Genomic DNA, 20,739 nt, shown 5'->3' with positions numbered 1-20,739 from the left:
GGGGCTGGCTGGTTTGCCCTGAAGGGTGTCCTGGATCAGGGTGGGGGTCCCCACTGGGGTGCCTGGCCAGCCTGGGTGAGGGGCTGAGGGCTGTTTTCAGGCTGGCGGGTGACTGAAGCTCCCAACTGCTTCTTTTTTTCTTTTTTTATGCTGGGCCAGCTTTAGCTCTGAGGCTTCAGCTCTTACGCCTCTGCTCCTGAAAGCAGGTATCTGGTTTGTTTCGGTTCTATAATCGAAACTCTGTATCAACTCCAGCTCTGAGATCCCAGCCGGCTGAAAGCTGGTTTCTGGGGTTTTGTTTAGCGTCTATATTTGTTACAATGTTTGAAACTGCAGGCTCAGAGGCCGGCAAGGCAGGCCAGGAAAGTTGCAGTCCTCCATCACTGAAGCAAGCAAGCCTCATGTTCGCTTTCAGCTGCCTGGCTGCTGGCCACCATCTTGGCTGGCAGTTAATTTGCATATCTCGCTCATTAGCCAATGGGAAGGGTAGCGGTTGTACGCCAATTACCATGTTTCTCTTTTATTAGATAGGAAGGATGTTTACTTTGAATTTATATTAGTTCACACAAACACTCCATCCATGCTTTTGTTCCGGCCCTCCGGTCCAGTTTAAGAACCCATTGTGGCCCTCGAGTCAAAAAGTTTGCCCACCCCTGCTTTAGACACACATTTTAAGGGCTTTGAACCTTTCCCAGAAGACCTTACACCTTTCCGTGGGAAAGAAACAATAATGAGGAGTACTACTTTGACCTCTAAACAATAGTGCTTTATTGATGAAAGGTTACTTTCAATGGATACAAAATGGCTGTGTAAAATTTTTTCAAAATAATTCTATAGGTAAAGAGTATGGCTTAGTAAAAGAACAGTTATCTAGTAGCAAAACTATTTCAGTTTGAGCAACAGGAAAAAAAAGATTTAGAAGTATAAAGGTGTAGGTCCACCCATCTCGCATAACCATTACTAGGTGCAGTCAGCCCCAAATAGTTTTACTCAAAAACACACAAGCTTACACAGATCACTTGCAAATGTCCCCCTGCCTCCCTTTAAACAGCTTTTATTAGCAGTTAATAAGTACCAAAATAACCCAAGTAATTGGCCTTGATGGTACTCTTAAGTTATGGAACACCTCTTCTTGTTGAAAACTTCGCAAAATATGCCAAAACCTAAAGGTTTTGACCATTCACAATAGTTAACAGTGAGGGGCCAAGTTAGCAAAAATACCGTATTATTTTCTGTAGTACACTTTTGTAACTAACATATTTTGACCTGTTATTTTTTGACCAAAACCAAAAAACCCTCCTCATTCTCAGATTAAGCATTTTCTCTTATTTTAACCCCTCCTGTTATAGCAAAATGAAAATAGTGAACCAGCACCTGCTCCCTCCAGATCTCCTTTAATCTGTCACTTTCTTTTTCAACTTCAGTAGAAATGTTGAATAAAAGCAGGCCTTGGAGCATCAGCACCCTGGGAATGCAGAGTGTGAGTGCCACAGTGGAGGATGAAGACATTCCAGGAGGGAACGGAAGGGCCAAGGCCACAGAGCACAGAGAACCCACCAGGAGTCGCTTTGACTGGCAGTACCTGCAAATGGCCCATGGTGTAGTTTTGAAGTGTTTTTCATTCTTACATGATACATGGAGCAATTTGTATTACAAGTAATGAAGGAAATGACAATGGCTAAAAATAGGCAACACAGACACACACACACACACACAATGGCTAAAAATAGTCCACACACACACACACACACACACACACACACACAAATAACTACGCGATTTGCCTCTCTTCAGAAAACCATTCAAAAAAGAATTAAAGGAAAGCCAAATCTGGGTTTGGCACCCACCAAAGGACCCCATTTCCACTCCTGAGGCAGATCTTCTACACCTTTAGTTACAGAAATATATTAAAGTGCAGTATAAAAATACAAAAGGTCAGTTTCTGAACAGATCAACTGCTAATTTTCTTTAAAAAGTTGACTTAGTGGAGTAAAAATAGTTTATTGACTTTCACTGTGTTGATAAGAATCTTAGTTGCAATATGAAAACTGGAGCTCATGGATACTCTGACTTTTTCCATAGCAGAGTATAACGAGTATTAGTGGAAAACACTATAAAAAGTGGCCGTAACAAGTTCTCCCTGCCCAGTGGTTTAAAAAATGATCTAGTATAAGAATGTAGAAATTTCTAAAATTTACCCCTAAAAGCCTGTTTTTAAAAGAAAGCTACTTAAGTATAAGCATATATCTCATTACATAATTATTTTTCATTTGGTAAACAGATGAATGTGCAGGTGAATTAACGGTATTGTATTGTAGCAGCAAAACTGGTCTTGGGTGTTGTGATCAAACAGAAAGGAAGGCAGGGAAGAATCTCCACATGGTGCTACGGTTAAGTAAATGGCCGGGTACCTTCTATATCATTAGATGCATCTCTTTATCACTCAGAATATTTGGGGTAAATAACAAATCAAGAGTGCTCCTCCATGACTAGTTGGTTAGGCCAGTCAAATGATTTTAACATACATGCCGACTGGTCCCTGGAAATGAAATCTAACATTAGTGGTTAGTTAAGGTGGAAGAAAATGAAAATGCAAAGTTCACTCACAAAATATAAAGTCTACCCTCTAGTAATGAATATAAATGTTAAAAGTACTTCATACAAAAGAACACATCAACAGTTTTTTAAAAAATTAAATTCTCGGGCCACAGGCACTGTAAAGTGTGAATGCTCACTTCTCCAACAATTTCTTGAAAACACAGAGCTGTATTTCTCATTTGGAATACTTTCTTTATCTTGCAAAACGTTTTCTGAAAAAAAGAAAACAACATGTTTAAATGGGAGGGATGCAATGCCTGCTGCTTTGACCATTAATAGCATGCTTTTTCTGTTAACAACAGAGTTAGCAAAATCAAAATATAACTTAGGAGGCTCCAGGAAATTAGGACTGCAAAACTGAAAAGTATACAAAAATATAAATCCATTTTATGTACCTAAAGTTGAATTTCCCTAATTCCATAATTAAAGTTTTAAAAAGAGCAGCAGTAAGGTCAGAGGAATCCAGCAAACATCTATTGCCCCCTCCCACCTCAATAGAGCCTCCAGAGTCCTTGCTTCTTTCCACTTTACCCTCACGTAGCCAGTGGGTGCCAACTTGCACATGCAGAATCAGCCTCTGATGTCACTAGTTATATGACTGCAGGCAAATAATCTTAAATGCTTGCATAGCAGCAATGTCTTTATTGGCAAAGTGTGAACTCAGCATATACCCTGGGACTGTGCTAAGGTTTCAACCAACTCTGACCCAGGTAGAGTTACATGGTTGGTCTCAGGACAGTAACTACTTATATTGGACAACTGTACTTGTGTTTTTTGGTGAATCTATTTCATAACTAAAACCTTTCCCAATAAAACACACGAGGGCAGGAGCTTTGTTTGGTGACCAATGCCTCTGGTTATGCTCTAGGTTCTTCCTTTATCACCAGTCTGTCTGTCATGGAGGACTCCTTGCCTTTTATCTCATCCATTATGCCAGGTGTCAGCTAAGCTCAAGACATTCCTGTCATTACACCCTGAGGGGGTTTTCATCAACACCCTCATGCTTCTACAGTGAGGTCCCTAATGTGCAGTGCAGATGATGTCCTTGCCGTCCAGCTTCTCCTCAGACCTGAGCCAGCTCACACTCTTATCCAGTGCCGGTCATCTTTCTTCTGAGGACAGGAATTGCCTTTACCTAACTCCATGTGACTGCTTCCTTCTTTCTGTTGAGGTGATGCAACAGCCACTAAACAGCTCTGAATGCCCACATATCCAGAGCACACAAGTCTGGGTCCCCAGACTGTGGAGTTCCTTCAAGCAGGGAGGCCAGACACCTACTGAATCACTATTACCATGGGTTGGAGCAGAGCTGTGGTGAGGAAGAAGGAGGTCAGCAATCTCTATCAGGGTAACCCTGCCCACCAGGAATAATTCACCTGTTTTACCAGCTTTGTTTTTGGTCTACATAAGCTATTTAACACTTAAAATTCTCTTTGAAGAGATATTTCCAGCTTTAATTAACTACTAACCCTAACTAATAAAAGTTACTTTAATATAATTTTTCTTGTATTGTTAATCATATTTATAAGCTTGGAAAATATGAAAAATCTGTCCTAGACATGAGTGGAAGAGAAGCTTCCTTTTTTAGGAGCAACCTTCTCCCTTTATTTATTTATTTATTTTTTGATTTTTTTTTTTTTAAATATATTTTATTGAGTTTTTACAGAGAGGAAAGGAGAGAGATAGAGAGTCAGAAACATCGATGAGAAACATCGATCAGCTGCCTCCTGCACACTCCCCACTGGGGATGTGCCCGCAACTAAGGCACATGCCCCTGACCGGAATCGAACCCGGGACCCCTCAGTCCGCAGGCCAACACTCCATCCACTGAGCCAAACCGGCCTTGGCCTTCTCCCTTTAAATACAGAGCTTCCGAAGGTCAACTGTTAGTAAAACCTGAGGAGGCAGCGGCACCTGCCCTTATGTTCGGGCTGAGTCAGTAACAAAGCTGCTCCTGGGCTCACTACCTCACACGTGGTGCCCGTGAACTGCGCCGTCACCGTCTCCGCCCTGCATCTGCAGCTGCATCTGTGCCTGCATCCTGGCGATCATCTCCTGCATGCGGCGGAGCTGTGGGCACAAGACAGGGACACATCACTGTGTGCAGGGTCTGCTAGCCCTTATTCTTTATGGGTGTCCTGGGAGGCCTAATATTAACTTCTACGCTTACCCAAAACAAGACAAAGAATTAACAAAGAACTTTTACAAACCAGTAGAATGAGCAACAACTCAATAGAGAACTGAGCAAATGCTAAGAACATGCAATTCAAGTATAAAAAAGAAATGAGTAAACAAAATAAAGACAATGAGAGATTTTTTAAACCTAAAAGGTAGGAAAGAGACTGGGGCTACCCAGTGGAGAATGTGAGCCCAGGCCACAGGACAGCCCTGTCACTCCCCTGGAGAATGTGCATCCTCCGCTATCCCTATCCATTCTACCAGTGTGGTTTCTACATGTTTAAAGGACCTCAAGGTTTGCAAGGATTATAAATTATTTACCTAAGTTTTCTTCAGGTAACTTTTTAGTTATGTTATTTAAAAAATATTTTAATTGATTTTTAGAGAGGAAGGAAGAGGGAGAGAAAGAAACATTAATGTGAGTGAAACATCGATTGGCTGCCTCATGCACACCTTATGCTCACTGGGGAATGGAGCCACAACCTGGGCATGTGCCCTGAACAGGCAACCTTCCCATGAGCAGGATGCCACCCAACCAATTGAGCCACACCGGCCAGGGCTTGGTTATGTTTTTAACATTTAAATATTTGCTCTATATTGAATTTATTTGGCCAAAGAATTGAGTCTTATTTTTGTTTCCAAAAGGCTGCCCTGTTCTGGGATTACTTACTGAGTATGTCTAGATCCCACAATTCAACAAACCTCAAAGCCAACTTTGTCAGAGCACATTTCCATCCTTCTGACCTAGTTCCTGACATGTACTGAATCAACCTCCCACACCTGGACCAACTTCTCAGGGTGACCACTTGTTCTCTGACTTCTCTGTAACCACCAAAGCCAACCTCTTCTCATTAGTCTATTTCCTACAGCGTCCTGTGTTTCCCCTGCTTAGTCTTCAAAAGAAATACAATTATGTTATCAACCTCTTTCCTCAAAGTAAAAACTTGATAAGCACACACAAGTCTGCTGGGATTGCATTAAATTTAGAGAAAACTGTGATCTTTGTATTAAGCATCCTAAAAAGTTGTGTCTCTATTAAAATTTTGAAAATTGTCAGTAGTTTTCTAGTTTCTTTCCCCACATAAGTCCTATATATTTCTCCGTAAATTTGTTAATGATTATGAATAGCAGTTTCTCATTATATCTTCTAATCGGTTATTACCTATGTATAGGAAAGCTGATTTATGAACATATTACAAAATCAGTCATGTTACTAAATTCTCATTGGTTCCAAGTTTTTTCACTAAAGTGTGATTGGAAATTAAATGAGAGAATACATGTAAAACAATAGGCATATTATTATATACTAGAGGCCTGGTGCACAAAATTTTGTGCACTTGGGGGGGGGGGAGGGGGCCCCTCAGCCCCCTCTCGCAGTCTGGGACCCCACAGGGGATGACCACCTGCTGGCTTAGGCCCGCTCCCCGGGGGGGATTGGGCCTAAGATGGCAATCAGACATCCATCTGGCGGCCCAGCAGCTCTTGGGGGATGTCCACTTGCCAGCGGGGGGCAGGCCTAAACTGCAGTCGGACATCCTTAGTGCTGCTGAGGAGGCAGGAGAGGCTCCCACCACCCTGCTGTACTGGCAGCCATCAGCCTGGCTTGTGGCTGAGCAGAGCTCCTCCCATGTGAGAGCACCCTGACCACCAGAGGGCAGCTCCTGCATTGAGCGTCTGCCCCCTGGTGGTCAGTGTGTGTCATAGTAACCAGTCATTCCCAGTCCTTCTGCTGTTAGGGTCAGTTTGCATATTACCCTTTTACTATATAGGATAGAGGCCTGGTGCACGAATGGGGGCCAGCTGGTTTGCCCTGAAGGGTGTTCCGGATCAGGGTGGGGATCCCGCTTGGGTGCCTGGACAGCCTGGGTGACAGGCTGATGGCTGTTTGCAGCTGGTCACACCCCCTTCAGGGTGGGGGTCCCCACTGGGGTGCCTGGCCAGTCTGGGTGAGGGGCTGAGGGCCGCTTTCAGGCTGGCAGGTGACTGAAGCTCCCAACCTCTCCTTTTTTTTTTTATTCTGGGATTTATTTACCTTCTATGGCTGTCACTGGAACTGAGAGCCGGCTTTAGCTCTGAGGCCCGGCTTCAGCTCTGAGACTTCAGCTGCTGAAAGCAGGTATCTGGGTTTGTTTGGCTTCTATAATTGAGACACTCTTGCAGCTCCAGCTCTGAGGCCTGGCTGGCTGAAAGCAGGTTTCTGGGGTTTGTTTAGCTTCTATAATTGCAACGTTGTTTCTTAAAGTGCAGCTCAGAGCCCAGCAGCGGCAGGCGGGGAACCTTGGCTTCCTCCATCACTGGAGCACCCAAGCCTCCCATTCGCTTCAGCTGCCTGGCTGCCAGCTGCCATCTTGGTTGGCAGTTAATTTGCATATCACCTTGATTAGCCAATGGGAAGCATGTCGGAGGTATGGTTAATTACCATGTTTGTCTATTATTAGATAGGATAGATGGGTATATGAAGTACATTAGCTACATGAAATATATTCCTTCTTAAAAATAAGGGAAGCTATAATAAGCTAATTATAAATAGTATTCTTGATATAAACTAAACAGCTTCAGATTTAAAAGTAATACTTTTCTACTTACCTCAGCTTCCTTTTCCAGCAAGATCTGATCTTTATTCATGTCCTCATTTTCCACCTTTCTAAGAGTTGAAAAAAATTACAATTATAATACGGCAACAAATATAAGTTGGTTATTTCTGATGACAGATAACCAAAGTAACATTTCACTTTACATTCCTCAGACATGTATCTACTTAAAATTACATATATTTATCATTTGTCTAATTAATGGCATGAATAAATGAGGATGAAAAAAGAACAACATGAAATGGAAAATACAAGAGATACTCTAAGCTGGGATGATGACACTTCCATCGTTATCTACTAAAAATACAGCAGCTACTTTCTGAAGAATACTTTTTTGAGTTATTCTTTATAAACACAGACTATGTCCATCACACTGAAAATAAGGAACAGGCTCTGAGGTCTAAGCAGAGGGGGCCAGTACAGAGACCCCAGCTCATGAAGACACAGCTTCTAATATGCTGAGGCTGGCCTACCCCTGGTCGGCAAACTGAGGCTCGCGAGCCACATGCGGCTCTTTGGCCCCTTGAGTGTGGCTCTTTCTAAGCCTTAGGAGTACCCTAATTAAGTTAATAACAATGTACCTACCTATATAGTTTAAGTTTAAAAAATTTGGCTCTCAAAAAAAATTTCAATCGTTGTACTGTTGATATTTGGCTCTGTTGACTAATGAGTTTGCCGACCACTGGCCTAGTCCATTGCCTGGTTGTCTGCTCCTCAATGGGACCACCTTGTTGCTTCTACCTTTCTTAATGTCTAGTCCCCACATTAATAAAACAATAAAGTAGACTTTAATGTACACTTTGTATATATGCATATATCTATCAAATTTTAAAAATGTGAATATTTTAGTGAACTACAATACAGAAAATTATTTTACTGAATGCTGTACATTACTTATTTATTAAGCTCTATGCACAGATGTGATTTTATCAGACATGAATCAGGTCTCAATTAAAAACCATTGAGGATAGTAAACAGCTGAGTGAGGGTGGCCATGTGCACTGAGGAGTAGACCTGCTGCTCCCACCTTAACCCTTGGGGTGCTGTACTTTCTTAATGTGAGTCTGTCCTCATTTATAGACAGACTGACACTTTTGAGAAAGTACCCCATCACATGTATATGGCCTTTCCATTTAAAGCTGTTCTGTCCGTGCAGATGATTAAAGCTGCCTTTAACAGGCAAAAAAGGGCACAATTTGATTAAATTAGCAACAAGTAGCTTATAATAGCTCGAGTAGAAAATCAAATCATATTGCTCTTAGGTCAAGGAAGAAGAGCTGGACACATATAGGACAGTGTGACTTGGGGTGACAAATATGGACAGAGAGGGATAGTCTCACCTGCCGCCCCTTTTGAGCCTTTCAGAACGGAAGTTCTCATAGTGAAGGTCCTGGGTCACCTCCTGGAGGTCCTGCATGTGAGTGCTGAAAGAGGTAAGAATGCACCAAGCTGGGCTCCATGCATGTGCCATTTGCATGAAGAAAACAACCAATCACGGACACAAAAGAACCCCTGGAACTAAAACTCCACTTATTGCCTGGCAAATTGTACACAAAGTTGATGGAATTTGGGGATAAGGCTGTGGAAACATCTACAGAGGTGTATCCTTCCTTGCTACCACAGTAAATGAACAACACACCCACCCCACAGGGCCAGGTTAAGAGCCCCTCCATGGGGCCTCTACCACAGGTACGGCCAAATTCTGCACGAGACTATCATCCCTGGACAGGGCCAGATGCATAGACATTAGGAGATTTTTTTAGGTAAACAGTGTCTGAAACAGAACACACTTTCTGAATGTACTTATAGAAAACATGCAATTCAAATATTCATGACTTTGTATGCTTACAATGTATGTCAGAGAGAGTTAACTAGCTTAAGCTATGGGGAAGAACACAAAATGAAGTATTAACACAAATGTATGTCAGAGAGAGTTAACTAGCTTAAGCTATGGGGAAGAACACAAAATGAAGTATTAACATTCTGGATAAAATAGAAACAGCACTTCAAATCTTCTAATCACTGTATAGAACATTCCTGGGTTTCTGGCTGAGTTTTTTCCAATATGTAAGAACTCAAAGAGTAGAGAGATTATATTCCTGTTACTCCGGATCCAGGGAATAGACTGAGTAATGGCAAAGGGGTGGCCCATTTTCCCTCTTTCTGAGAAACATAACTGACACCAAAGTTCCCTCTTCAGCCCTCCACACCTTCCACCTCTGACAGGATCATGACAGCTGAAGGGGCCAGGTGCACTTTAAATGACTGAAGGGGCCAGGTGCACTTTAAATGACTGAAGTACGTTTAATAGAGCTTGAATAGTAAATTTAATGGTATATTTTTTAGTGATTTTAATTCACTAAAACTGCTAACCCAAGTGAGACATATGTGGCATATAGAGCAGTTTTCAGTTATTTAAAGTTTATCTAGATTAGCCATTGTTTGAACTCTTTTGATTAAAGAGGTTTGGCAATACTCTTTCTTTCAACCTCTTCATTCCAGAGCAACAGCATTACATGTATGTTGCTAAATGTGGAATCTATTTTTAGAGGAAACAGTCTGTTTTTGTAGTCAGGGCTGTCCTAGTTGCTAGGACTCAATAGAGCAGTGGTTCTCAACCTTGGCTGCACATTAGAATCACCTGGGAATCTTTTTAAAATCCTGATTTCTGGGCCTCATCCTCCAGAAATTCTGTTTCATTGTTGCTAATGTTGTGGCCTCACCCCATAACAAAATTTCTGGAGGATGAGGCCCAGAAATCAGGATTTTAAAAAGATTCCCAGGTGATTCTAATGTGCAGCCAAGGTTGAGAACCACTGCAATAAGAGGAATAGAATGGGGGCGACCCTGAGAGAGCCTGAGGCTGACCAGCAGTGGCAGCATACCCCAGCTGGCCCCTAAGGCAGATCCAAACACATCCTCCCTGGAGCAGAAGGTGACTCTTGCTGGGAATGGCCACCGCAACATTAAGTCTAGTCTACTTTTTGCCTCAAAAGAGACCCTGGCATTCAATGAGAAAGGAGTACTGAGCTAAAGGTCACAGGTGGAAGGGCTAGTTCAGATCATTCCAGAGAGCCTACAGGTGCGGGCCTTCTGTACTATGCTGCGGCAGGCCCACTGCAGGCACAATGGAAGTCCCATGCACATCCCACACTCTCTGTGCTGGGCTCTGCCAACTGTAGTGCATGACTGTCTTACATGAGCATTGTCCTCAGCTTCAGAAAGTCATTGTGTTCTGGGTTCTCCACTTCCACGACACCCCACGGATAGAGGCGGCCTCGGACCTTCTTGCCTTTGGCTTCTATCAGCTGATTGGATCCAACCACAGAGAACGGGATACTGGCCTAGAAAGAGACACACAGGGTTGACAGGCTCCACACAGGGACTGCTACATTCACCGCAAACACAGGAGCATCAACACAGAGGGGACACTTGGCTGCTACCACAGGATTACTTGGAAAGCTTATGGTGCACACTTTACTTGGAAGTGGCAGGCATCTTCCACACAGGACAAACTGCACGAACAAATTAAACCTGCAATTAAGATTTCTAAGCCTTACAGTGACAGTTAGGTCACAATTCCCAGACAACTTCTCTAAGTCAAGGCTCCAGGATCTGGTTCTTCACCAACTCCTCCCATTTTGAATGCGGACAGCAGGAAACAGGAGTTAGTCACTCTGTGCACCTGGAATTCTTACCTTGAGAAGTCTGGTCTGCTCTTTAAAATCTTCATCTTCATCTGATTCTGCATCAGGTAAGTGATAGATTTTGATGTTATGTTCTTCAATTTCATCCAGAATCTGAAAGAATGACAAAATCAGAAGCAATTTTAACAAACTGCACAAATTTTAGTCAAGCCTAACTCATCGGATTGGGAAATACATCAGAATTACCCAAACTTCAATAAAAAATAAAATGGATTATGACAATTATTTTCAAAGCTTTCATGAACTGCTAAAATGGTATTTAAGTATCTGGAGGGACCTCTGTCCATAGTAACACAATATACCACCACTGTCCATGTACACCCTCCTCCAACCCCCACTGTGGCCAGAATGACAAGTGCCTAAGGAGAGGCACAGACAAATGCTGCCAGTAGAAAAGAGCCACAGGTGTTGTCTAAAGGGTTCCTGAAGAACACAAAGGAGTCTCATAAGGAGGGGGAGAGGCACCTGGGGAAAATCTGTCAAAATCATGAGGGGAGAACAGAGGAAGTCCGTTTTGGTAATCACAAGAAATCTAGGATGGCAGAATACAGGACAATGAGTTGAGTAAGTCAGAAGAACCCCTGGGGTTACCAAGGGGGCGAATCCCCAGAATGCCAGGCCAGGGTCTAAGATCTGGGATCCAGACTTTTACTCAATAGGCAAAAAGTGGCCTCCAGTGAAACCTCACACTCTACTGTCAACCAGGGAGCAGACCACTAAGAGGGAAGGGAAAAAAGGCTGGAGTTGGGGTAAGCAATCATTCATCTGTCTATATGCTGGGCACTCCATAAGGTATGAGGAAGGCTGGAGCTCTGCTTATTCTCACACCAAGACTTGGGCATTGTGGATGGAAAAAGGGGTCCTATGGAAAGTAAGCTCACAGGGTGACCTAGTCATAAATTCCTAACTGGGTAAGTCATGGTGGATAGTCATACCCCAGGCATACAACTTCCTTAGTGAAAGGTTTATCTTCAATTTAAGCTAGCTCTGTCCATTGTTCCTAGGTGAACACACCTTTGAAATGCCCCCCTGCAGACCCGTATATGTCCTGTAATCTGATCACTGCCTTGCTCTTGCCCACCCTCATGTAAATCTTGTGTTCCCTCCTTAATTCCAAATACTTAAGAGAAGCTGCAAAAATAAACTCATAAAAATTCTCTACAGTTTGGGTGTTTCTTATGCCTGACAGCCCTAGGGAAGAGAGAACATAATCCAAGCCAGCAGGGAACACCCACTTCAAACCCTGCTCCCAGATTTGTTCTTCCTTTTTTTTTTGGTTAATCCTCACCCGAGGATATTTTTTCCATTGATTTATAGAGTGTGTGGAAGGGAGGGAGGGAGGGGGAGAGAGAGAAAAACATCGATGTGAGAGACAAATCTATTGGTTGCCTACTATAGGCACCCAGACAGGTGGGATTTGTTCTTAATGTAGACCTTCCATTGAACATATTGTTTGCAGCTGGACAGGTGAGCCCCAAGTTAAAGGGATTAGGAGAGGGTAGATGGACATCAAGGCATAAAACAAAGGAGGGTGGGAGAGGTTTGAGAGGTTCCTTTAGATCAGGGAGTAAAAAGGCCCAAGATAAAAGAGATTAGTGCACCAAGTATTTCAATTCATTTCAGAGTTTGAAGTCAAGCCCTAAGTGTTTTGAGTATAAGATGAGATGGGTATAAAGCATGCTACCCTGGGTACCTCTTTCCCCTACCATTTGAAATGGAATGTAACACCCTAAAGAAGGTGAAGTTTCCTTAAGTGAAAGTGCTAAAATACGGACTATAACATATAAAAATGCCTAAGCTTTCAGGGGTTCCTTCAAGGGCCTGAATATTTCCTAAAATATTGGCAGCCTCCTGAGACAGTAAAGGGTACAGTTGAGAAATATGAGTATATACAATTTAGAAACTCTGCTATGGAAAAGACAGCCAGAAAAATGTGAACACACAAAACTCAGACTTCGACATAATAGTCTAAAAACAAGAATATCTGTAACTCAATGAAAAGAGAGGCAAGTCTCTAAAACCGAAGAGAATGCCAAGGGCATCGAGCAGAAGGAAACACATGACAAAAACTGGTGATACATCAGGAATGTCGGGGAGAGAAGAGCGTGCTTGAATGCTGCTTTGGGAATAAGCTTATTTTGAGGAAAATTTAGCCATCTTTCAAGTATTTAAACATGCATTAATTTCCTTTTCAAGAATTTGTCTGACTTTACAACTGTGAGATGACAGATGTGGAAAACTGTTCAACACATAAACATTTCTGAGTGTCTAACACGTGCCAAGTCCTGTTCCAAACTTTTGGAATACACAAGCAAGCAAAGATCCCAATGTCAGGGACTGGGGGGTGGGTGGGAAGACCCAGAAACACACTGAAGAACACTATGCATGCCATAGATAAGGGTGAGAGGCATGCTTTCTGCGTAAGACTTAGAAAGTCAAGTGGCAGGGTCACAGGTATGACATAATCCTATTCTGTAAAAACAAAAACATAAAGAGACCATGTTCTAGAACAGTGGTTCTCAACCTTCTGGCCCTTTAAATACAGTTCCTCATGTTGTGACCCAACCATAAAATTATTTTCGTTGCTACTTCGTAACTGTAATGTTGCTAATGTTATGAATCGTAATGTAAATATCTGATATGCAGGATGGTCTTAGGTGACCCCTGTGAAAAGGTCGTTCGACCGCCAAAGGGGTCGCGACTCACAGGTTGAGAACCGCTGTTCTACAAGGACAGATACCTGTTAATAGTGGTTATTTTTGAGGATAATTAAAGGAATTCTTATTTGTAGAATATAGCATACGAGCTTGGAATTCTCAGTAAGCATACAAACAGGTATGTAATTTAAACAGATAACTGAATCTCTATGGGAGAACAGAGACCACAGACAGCTTAGGAGGTGGAGGACCGCTGTGCAACCTCCACAGCTAAATGCAGGCCTCTCAGCCTTCTGACACCAGACTATCATCATTAGTACACGTTCCCAGAAAAATGTGGGGGTTATAGTGTTTAGATGGAACAGAGAACCTCAGGGAGATCCTCCCACCCAGTGCACATTGTTACCGACCATGAAACGTGACTGCACATTAGCCATCTTCTAGGCACTGAGGGGAAGTTCACCTAAGGTGACTTATAAGAAACAATAGTAATTCGATACTTTTGTGAAGGAAAAATACTAAAACATCAGAAGTATTGGGTGCTGGTTAAAACTACCCCACATCTCCATCGCACTTTGCTGCCTGCCCCACAGTCACTCACCCTTTTCTTCAAACGTTCCCGTTCCTTCAGAGTGAGGGTATCAGCTTTCGCAATGACAGGCACAATATTGACCTTGTTGTGTATCGCCTTCATAAACGCGACATCTAAGGGCTTAAGCCCGTGTCCAAAGGGCGAGATGAAATAGAAGCAGCAGTGTACCCTGTTGTCCACAATGTGCCGTCGGTTGAGGCCGCTCTCATCATGTAGGTACCGCTCGAACTGCTCGTCAATGTAGGAGATGATGGTCTTGAAGCTGAGACACACACACACACACATTGAGGATCAAGGGTACAAAAGGCAGGCAGGCAGACCCTAACTTCAGAAACAAAGCAAGTTTTCTTGTCCCCTGTGCCCCACTCCCAAATATAATTTTGTAACTCATCTGTAAGATGGAAATGGAAACTGACTCCATTTGGCAAGATGGATATATCTGGAAACTGTGCCAAGAGCTAAGGGCCGGGGGTCAAAAGTCAGAATGGAAGAGGTCATAAGAGCCTGGGCTGCCAATGCTTTTAAGGGGCGTGGTAGCAGCAGCAGAACATGGCAAGAGCAGGCAGTGAAGATGTGGAGATGGTAAGCAGCACAGCCACAATGCCAAGGCCGACCTGCAGGAGGGGCAGTTCCCAATGATGGGGAGAGGCCTCCCTGTCCTCCCTTTTCTACCTAGTGTTGGGCATTGATGCTTTATGCTCCTGGGAAGGACCAGGGGCCTCCGTACATGAAAAGGGATCCTCAGCAGGATCCTGGGAAGACTGCTATCATTTTCTACTTGTGCATTTCCAAATTGGTGCAAATGCCAGTGAGCCGCCATTTTCAGGCACTGGGTCTTGAGTGACTGAGAGAGTTCCAGAGGAACACTGGACCCCAATATTGTGTCCACTGGTTACAGTTCCGATCAGGACAGAGGGTTGACTCTACAATCTCAGATCTCACTAGAATGTTCTTAAGAGGGAAAAAACCCTTATTCTCTGTGAAATTCCTTATTTAAAATATCCTAATTAATGTGCCTTAAATTGTCTTATTAATTCCCTGGCCAGTGTTCACAGTGGTTAGAGTGTCAGGCACGCATCAAAGCGTCAAGGGTTCGATTCCCAGTCAAGGGCATGTACCTGGGTTGCAGCTTTGATGGAGGCCCCAGTGAATATGTCTCTTTCACACACTGATTTCCCTCTCACCCTCCCTCCCAATGGAAAAAATATCCTCAGGTGAGGATTAACCAAAAAATAAAAATAAAAATTGTCCCATTATTTTACTATATCCAGTTACTCCATATCCAATAATTACTCAGCACTATACATTTAAATATAGCAAAACAAACAAAAGTGGAGAAGTAACCACTGACACCACAAAAATACAAAGGATTATAAGAAAATACTATGAATAAGCTGGACAAAGTGGATGAAATGGACAAATTCCTAGAAAAAATACAATCTCCTAAAACTGATTCAGGAGGAATCAGAAAGCCTGTATAGGCCAATAACAACAAAAAACTCCCAGCAAACAAAAGCCCAGGTCCCAATGGCTTCACAGGGGAGTTTACCAAACATTCAAAGAAGAACTAACACCTATACTCCTCAAACTATTTCAGAAAATCCAAGAGGAAGGAACATTTCCAAATTCTTTTTATGAGTCCAGCATTATCCTAATTCCAAAACCAGATAAAGATACTATAAAGAAAGAGAATTACAGGCCAATATCCCTGGTGAACATAGATGCTAAAATCCTCAACAAAATATTAGCAAATTGCATCCAGCAATATATTAAAAAGATCATACACCACGACCAAGTGGGATTTATTCCAGGGATTCAAGGCTGGTACAATATTTGCAAATTAATAAACGAGATACATCACATAAACAAATTGAAAGACAAAAATCACATGATCATATCAATAGGTGCAGAAAAAGCATTTGAAAAAATCCAACACCCATTTTTGATAAAAACTCTCAGCAAAGTGGGAATAGAGGGAGCATATCTCAATATGATAAAGGCCATATATGACAAACCTACAGCCAACATTATACTCAATGGACAAAAACTAAAAGCATTTCCCCTAAGAACAGGAACAAGACAGGGATGTCCACTTTCACCACTCTTATTCAACATAGTACTGGAAGTCCTAGCCACAGTGATCAGACAAGAAGAAATAAAAGGCATCCAAATTGGAAAAAAGGAAGTAAAACTCTCATTATTCACAGATGGCATGATATTAGTCATAGAAAACCCTAAATACTCCACCAAAAAACTACTAGATTTAATAAATGAATTTGGCAATGTAGCAGGATACAAAATCAACATCCAAAAATCGATGGGTTTTTTTATACACCAATAATGAATTCTCAGAAAGAGAAACTAAACAAACAATCCCATTTACCATTGCAACAAAAAAATTAAAATACTTAGGAATAAACTTAACCAAGGAGACAAAGGACCTATACTCAGAAAACTTCAGGACAATGAAAGAGATAGAAGATGATATAGACAAGTGGAAGAATACACCATGTTAATGGATTGGTAGAATCAACATCATTAAAATGGCAATACTACACAAAGTAATCTATAGATTCAATGCAATCCCTATTAAAATACCAACGAAATATTTCACAGAGCAAGAACAAATATTCCAAAAATTTATATGGAATGAAAAAGACCCTGCATAGCTGCAGCAATTTTGAGAAAGAAAAACAAAGTTGGAAAAATCACAATACCAGTTTTCAAATTTATACTACAAAGCCACCGTAATCAAAACAGCCTGGTACTGGTACATGAACAGGCATATAGATCAATGGAACAGAACAGAGAACCCAGTAATCGACCCAAGCCATTACACTCAATTAATATTTGACAAAGGAGGCAAGAGCATACAATGGAGTCATGAGAGTCTCTTCAATAAATGTTGTTGGGAAAATTGGACAGATACATGCAAAAAAATGAAACTAGACCGTCAACTTAACAACATACACAAAAATAAACTTAAAAGGGATAAAAGAGTTAAATGTAAGTTGTGAAGCCATAAAAATCCTAGAAGATACCATAGGCAGCAAAATCTCAAGACATCTCTCATAGCAAGATGTTTACAGATACATCTCCTTAAGGCAAAGGAAACTAAGAGAAAATATACAAATGGGACTACATCAACATAAAAAACTTCTGCACAGCAAAAGAAACCACCAATCGAAAAGATTACCCACTGCATGGGAGAACATATTTGGCAATGATACATCTGATAAAGGGTTAATATCCAAAATATATAAGGAACTCACACAACTTAACAAAAGGAAGAGAAACGACCCAATTAAAAAATGGGCAAAGGACCTAAATAGACACTTCTCCAAAGAGGACATACAGATGGCCAAGAGACTTATGAAAAAAATGCCCAAAATCACTATCATCTGAGAGATGCAAATCAAAATGACAGTGAGGTACCGTCTCACACCTGTCAGAATGGCTACCATCAACAAATCAACAAATGACAAGGGCTGGCAAGGATGTGAAGAAAAGGTACACAGCTGGTGGGAATGCAGACTGGTGCAACCATTATGGAAAACAGTATGGAGTTTCCTCAAAAAATTAAATATGGATCTGCCATTTGACCCAGTGATCCCACTTCTAGGAGTATATCCTAAGAAACCCGAAACACCAATCAGAAAGAATGTATATACCCCTGTGTTCATAGCAGCACAATTTACAATAACTAAGTGGATGAGTGGATAAAAAAGCTGTGGTACATTTATACCATGTAATACTATGTAGCAGTAAAAACGAAGACTCTCTTATCCTTTGAGAAAGCATGGAGGGACCTGGAGAACATCATGCTAAGTGAAATAATTCAGTCAGAGAAAGACAAGTATCACATGATCACACTCATATGTGGAATCTAACAAAATAAACTGATGAACGGAGTGGATCCAGAGACATGGAAGCATGGAACAGTGTGTGGAATCTCAGAGGAAGGTCGGGGAGGGTGGGTGGGTGGGAGGTAATCAACCAAAGACCTTGTATGCATATATGCATAACCCATGAACATAGACAATAGAGTCCTGAAGGCTTGAGGCAGAGTGAGGGTTGGGGAGGGTTGGGAAGCCAGTCCCCTCCCTGCTTCCTGTTTTAGAGGGGGTCAACGGAGGAAAAAAGGGACACATGTAATACTTTCAACAATAAAGAATTAATAAAAAAATATATACATCCTTAGATACTTGCTACATATAGCCACACCTTAAGCAATAAAGCTATGCAATCATGAAAAAAATAAATAAAATAAAATATAGCAAAACAGGTGTTAATACATGCACAGCCCTCAACACTTCTGGGTGCCCATCCCTGTGGGGTGCGTACCAATCCCTGCAGTTGATGGCATCACCATAGCCGGGTGTGTCCACCACTGTCAGGCGCAGCTTGACCCCTCGCTCTTCAATCTCAACAGTAGAAGCCTCAATTTGGACTGTTCTTTCAATTTTCTCTAGAAAAGAAACAAACTTAGTAAGAGAATGTGCCTTAACATTGAGCCTGTTTGCAAAGAGATGAAATCATCTAGTATTAAATGACCTGAAAGCCACAACCTCTCTGAGGAAGGTTTTCAGAAGGTAATATGAGGATTGTGTAAAAATGATTCCAGTGTAAGCAAGGGAAGTGTTGAAGCTAAGATTAAAGGGCTGCCCAGGAAGGTAAAAATGCCAATATTGAAAATTTTAATTTCTTTTCCTGGGACAAAGAATACATTTATGAATTCCTTTAAAATTGAATTCAATGACAGGGCTATATCTCTCCATTGTGGTAGCTCAGGTCCTAGGATCTATCTGTGCTTAATCCATTCACTTAATCAGCATTCACAGACACCAGTGTCCTGCACTGGGAACACTCAGAACCCCTGACCCCCACAGTAGCCTACTGGCTACACAGCTTTTTTCCACGAGATAACACTGTCACTTGATCCTCCCATCACACAGAGAACATAGGCAAGAACAATTTATGACACTGTATAGACTTTATAGACAACAAACTTGGAGAGGATGGATCCACGGATACGTTGTCAGTCTACAACCTGAATCCAAGGACACAGGTGCAGCACACTCTTCCTTACCAAAATGACATTTTCCTTGTGTTTACAGCCAAACAAAAGCAAAAACTCAAGGCCGAGGCATCAAATATTAATTGTGCACTCTTAAACAACTTCTATGGTAAATTACACTTAGGAGTGTATGAATTTTTGTACCTGCAGCTCCAGGTATGATTCTTTCTGGGTAAAGATCCGTCAAGAACAGGCTGTTTATAAGAGTCGATTTTCCTAGCCCCGATTCACCTTTAAACAAAAAGGAAGACATCATCATGGTATTATCTGGATGACCATCTGCTGAGAGTTTATGCTAGGCCTGGCACTGGGCTAAATGCCCCACAAACATCATTTTCTGGACTCCGTACGACAACTATGAATTTGGTACAACTCTCCCAATTTACTGATGGGGAGATGGATGCTCACAGGTCAGACAACCACCCAGAGCAGGGCCTCAATTTGAATCCAGTGTGTGGGGCTCCAGAATTCATACACTGTAAGATCAGAAATGTGATCTCACCTCTTAACAAATATATGGAATGAACTCTGGAGGGGGTCTTTATATTTTAATAGAATGCAAAGTAGGTTTTCAATCATGAGTTTGCCAATCATTTAATGTGTCATATTTTCAGAAAACTGAACATATCTCCCCATCAATGTCAACAGCACTCACCTCCTAAGCTGTGGGAACGGGACAGAAACGGAGATCCTTATATACTTTGACTTGCTGCAATCCACCCCCCCCCCCCACTGCCCCGCCCAAGGAGGGAGCCAGTCCCCCTCCCTGCTTCCTGTTTTAAACACCTCCATGTCCCAAACTGGCAATTGCCTATGTCAAGGTAACTCCCCCCCACCCCCACACTGTTGAGTGTAACATGACCAAGATGGGCGATATGTATTCATTCTAGCATTTAAGGAGTTAAGAATCCCTCTTCAACTACATATTGAATGTTTAAAATTTAACTTCAAGGATTTGCAAAATACCGAACAGTAAATCTTATATTTGAAGGAAGCATGAACAGACTCCATCACTTCATGGTTAAGTTATCAGCTACAGCTTAATTTTGTACAGAGAAGTGCTTCTGAACTCGGTGCCTGACTGTCTCTCAGGCATCTGGGTTTGAATCTCCCCCTGCTAAGTCCCATAGGACATGTGAAAGGAGCACATGTTTTAAAAATCATTGTTGTTGACAAAATCAAGAACACAAGGGTGAATGTGAAATGTGCAAACATAGAAATTAGGACTGAACTTCAATTAGACTTTAATTTTCACAGATGAAAAGGAACATCAAAAGAACAAAACTAGAATTACATGTTGAACATGTCCCAATATAGGAGCATAAAAAATGTGACTAAA

General features: G+C 41.8%; 1 protein-coding gene across 3 annotated transcripts in view; it reads right to left on the bottom strand.

The window, feature by feature from the left end:
* Nucleotides 1-744: 744 nt before the first annotated feature.
* SEPTIN2 (septin 2) overlaps nucleotides 745-20,739 on the bottom strand; it is a 35,405-nt gene continuing 15,410 nt past the window's right edge. For 2 of the 3 annotated variants that reach the window (XM_036319394.1, XM_036319395.1), the window contains 9 exons: nucleotides 19,545-19,631; nucleotides 18,668-18,791; nucleotides 14,333-14,585; nucleotides 11,066-11,167; nucleotides 10,566-10,711; nucleotides 8,708-8,791; nucleotides 7,363-7,420; nucleotides 4,566-4,668; nucleotides 745-2,810 (listed from right to left, as the gene is read on the bottom strand). In XM_036319394.1, the coding sequence (XP_036175287.1) occupies nucleotides 4,567-4,668; nucleotides 7,363-7,420; nucleotides 8,708-8,791; nucleotides 10,566-10,711; nucleotides 11,066-11,167; nucleotides 14,333-14,585; nucleotides 18,668-18,791; nucleotides 19,545-19,631 (956 nt within the window). In that variant the 3' untranslated portion in view covers nucleotides 745-2,810; nucleotide 4,566. The remainder of the gene's footprint in view (nucleotides 2,811-4,565; nucleotides 4,669-7,362; nucleotides 7,421-8,707; nucleotides 8,792-10,565; nucleotides 10,712-11,065; nucleotides 11,168-14,332; nucleotides 14,586-18,667; nucleotides 18,792-19,544; nucleotides 19,632-20,739) is intronic. The other variant, XM_036319396.1, reaches the window with a different exon arrangement.

This window comes from Myotis myotis, unplaced genomic scaffold (assembly GCF_014108235.1).
Source record: "Myotis myotis isolate mMyoMyo1 unplaced genomic scaffold, mMyoMyo1.p scaffold_m19_p_8, whole genome shotgun sequence".
Lineage (NCBI taxonomy): Eukaryota > Metazoa > Chordata > Mammalia > Chiroptera > Vespertilionidae > Myotis > Myotis myotis.
The sequence above is the reverse complement of the archived record's forward strand: the minus strand, read 5'-3'. Positions and strand labels throughout refer to the sequence as shown.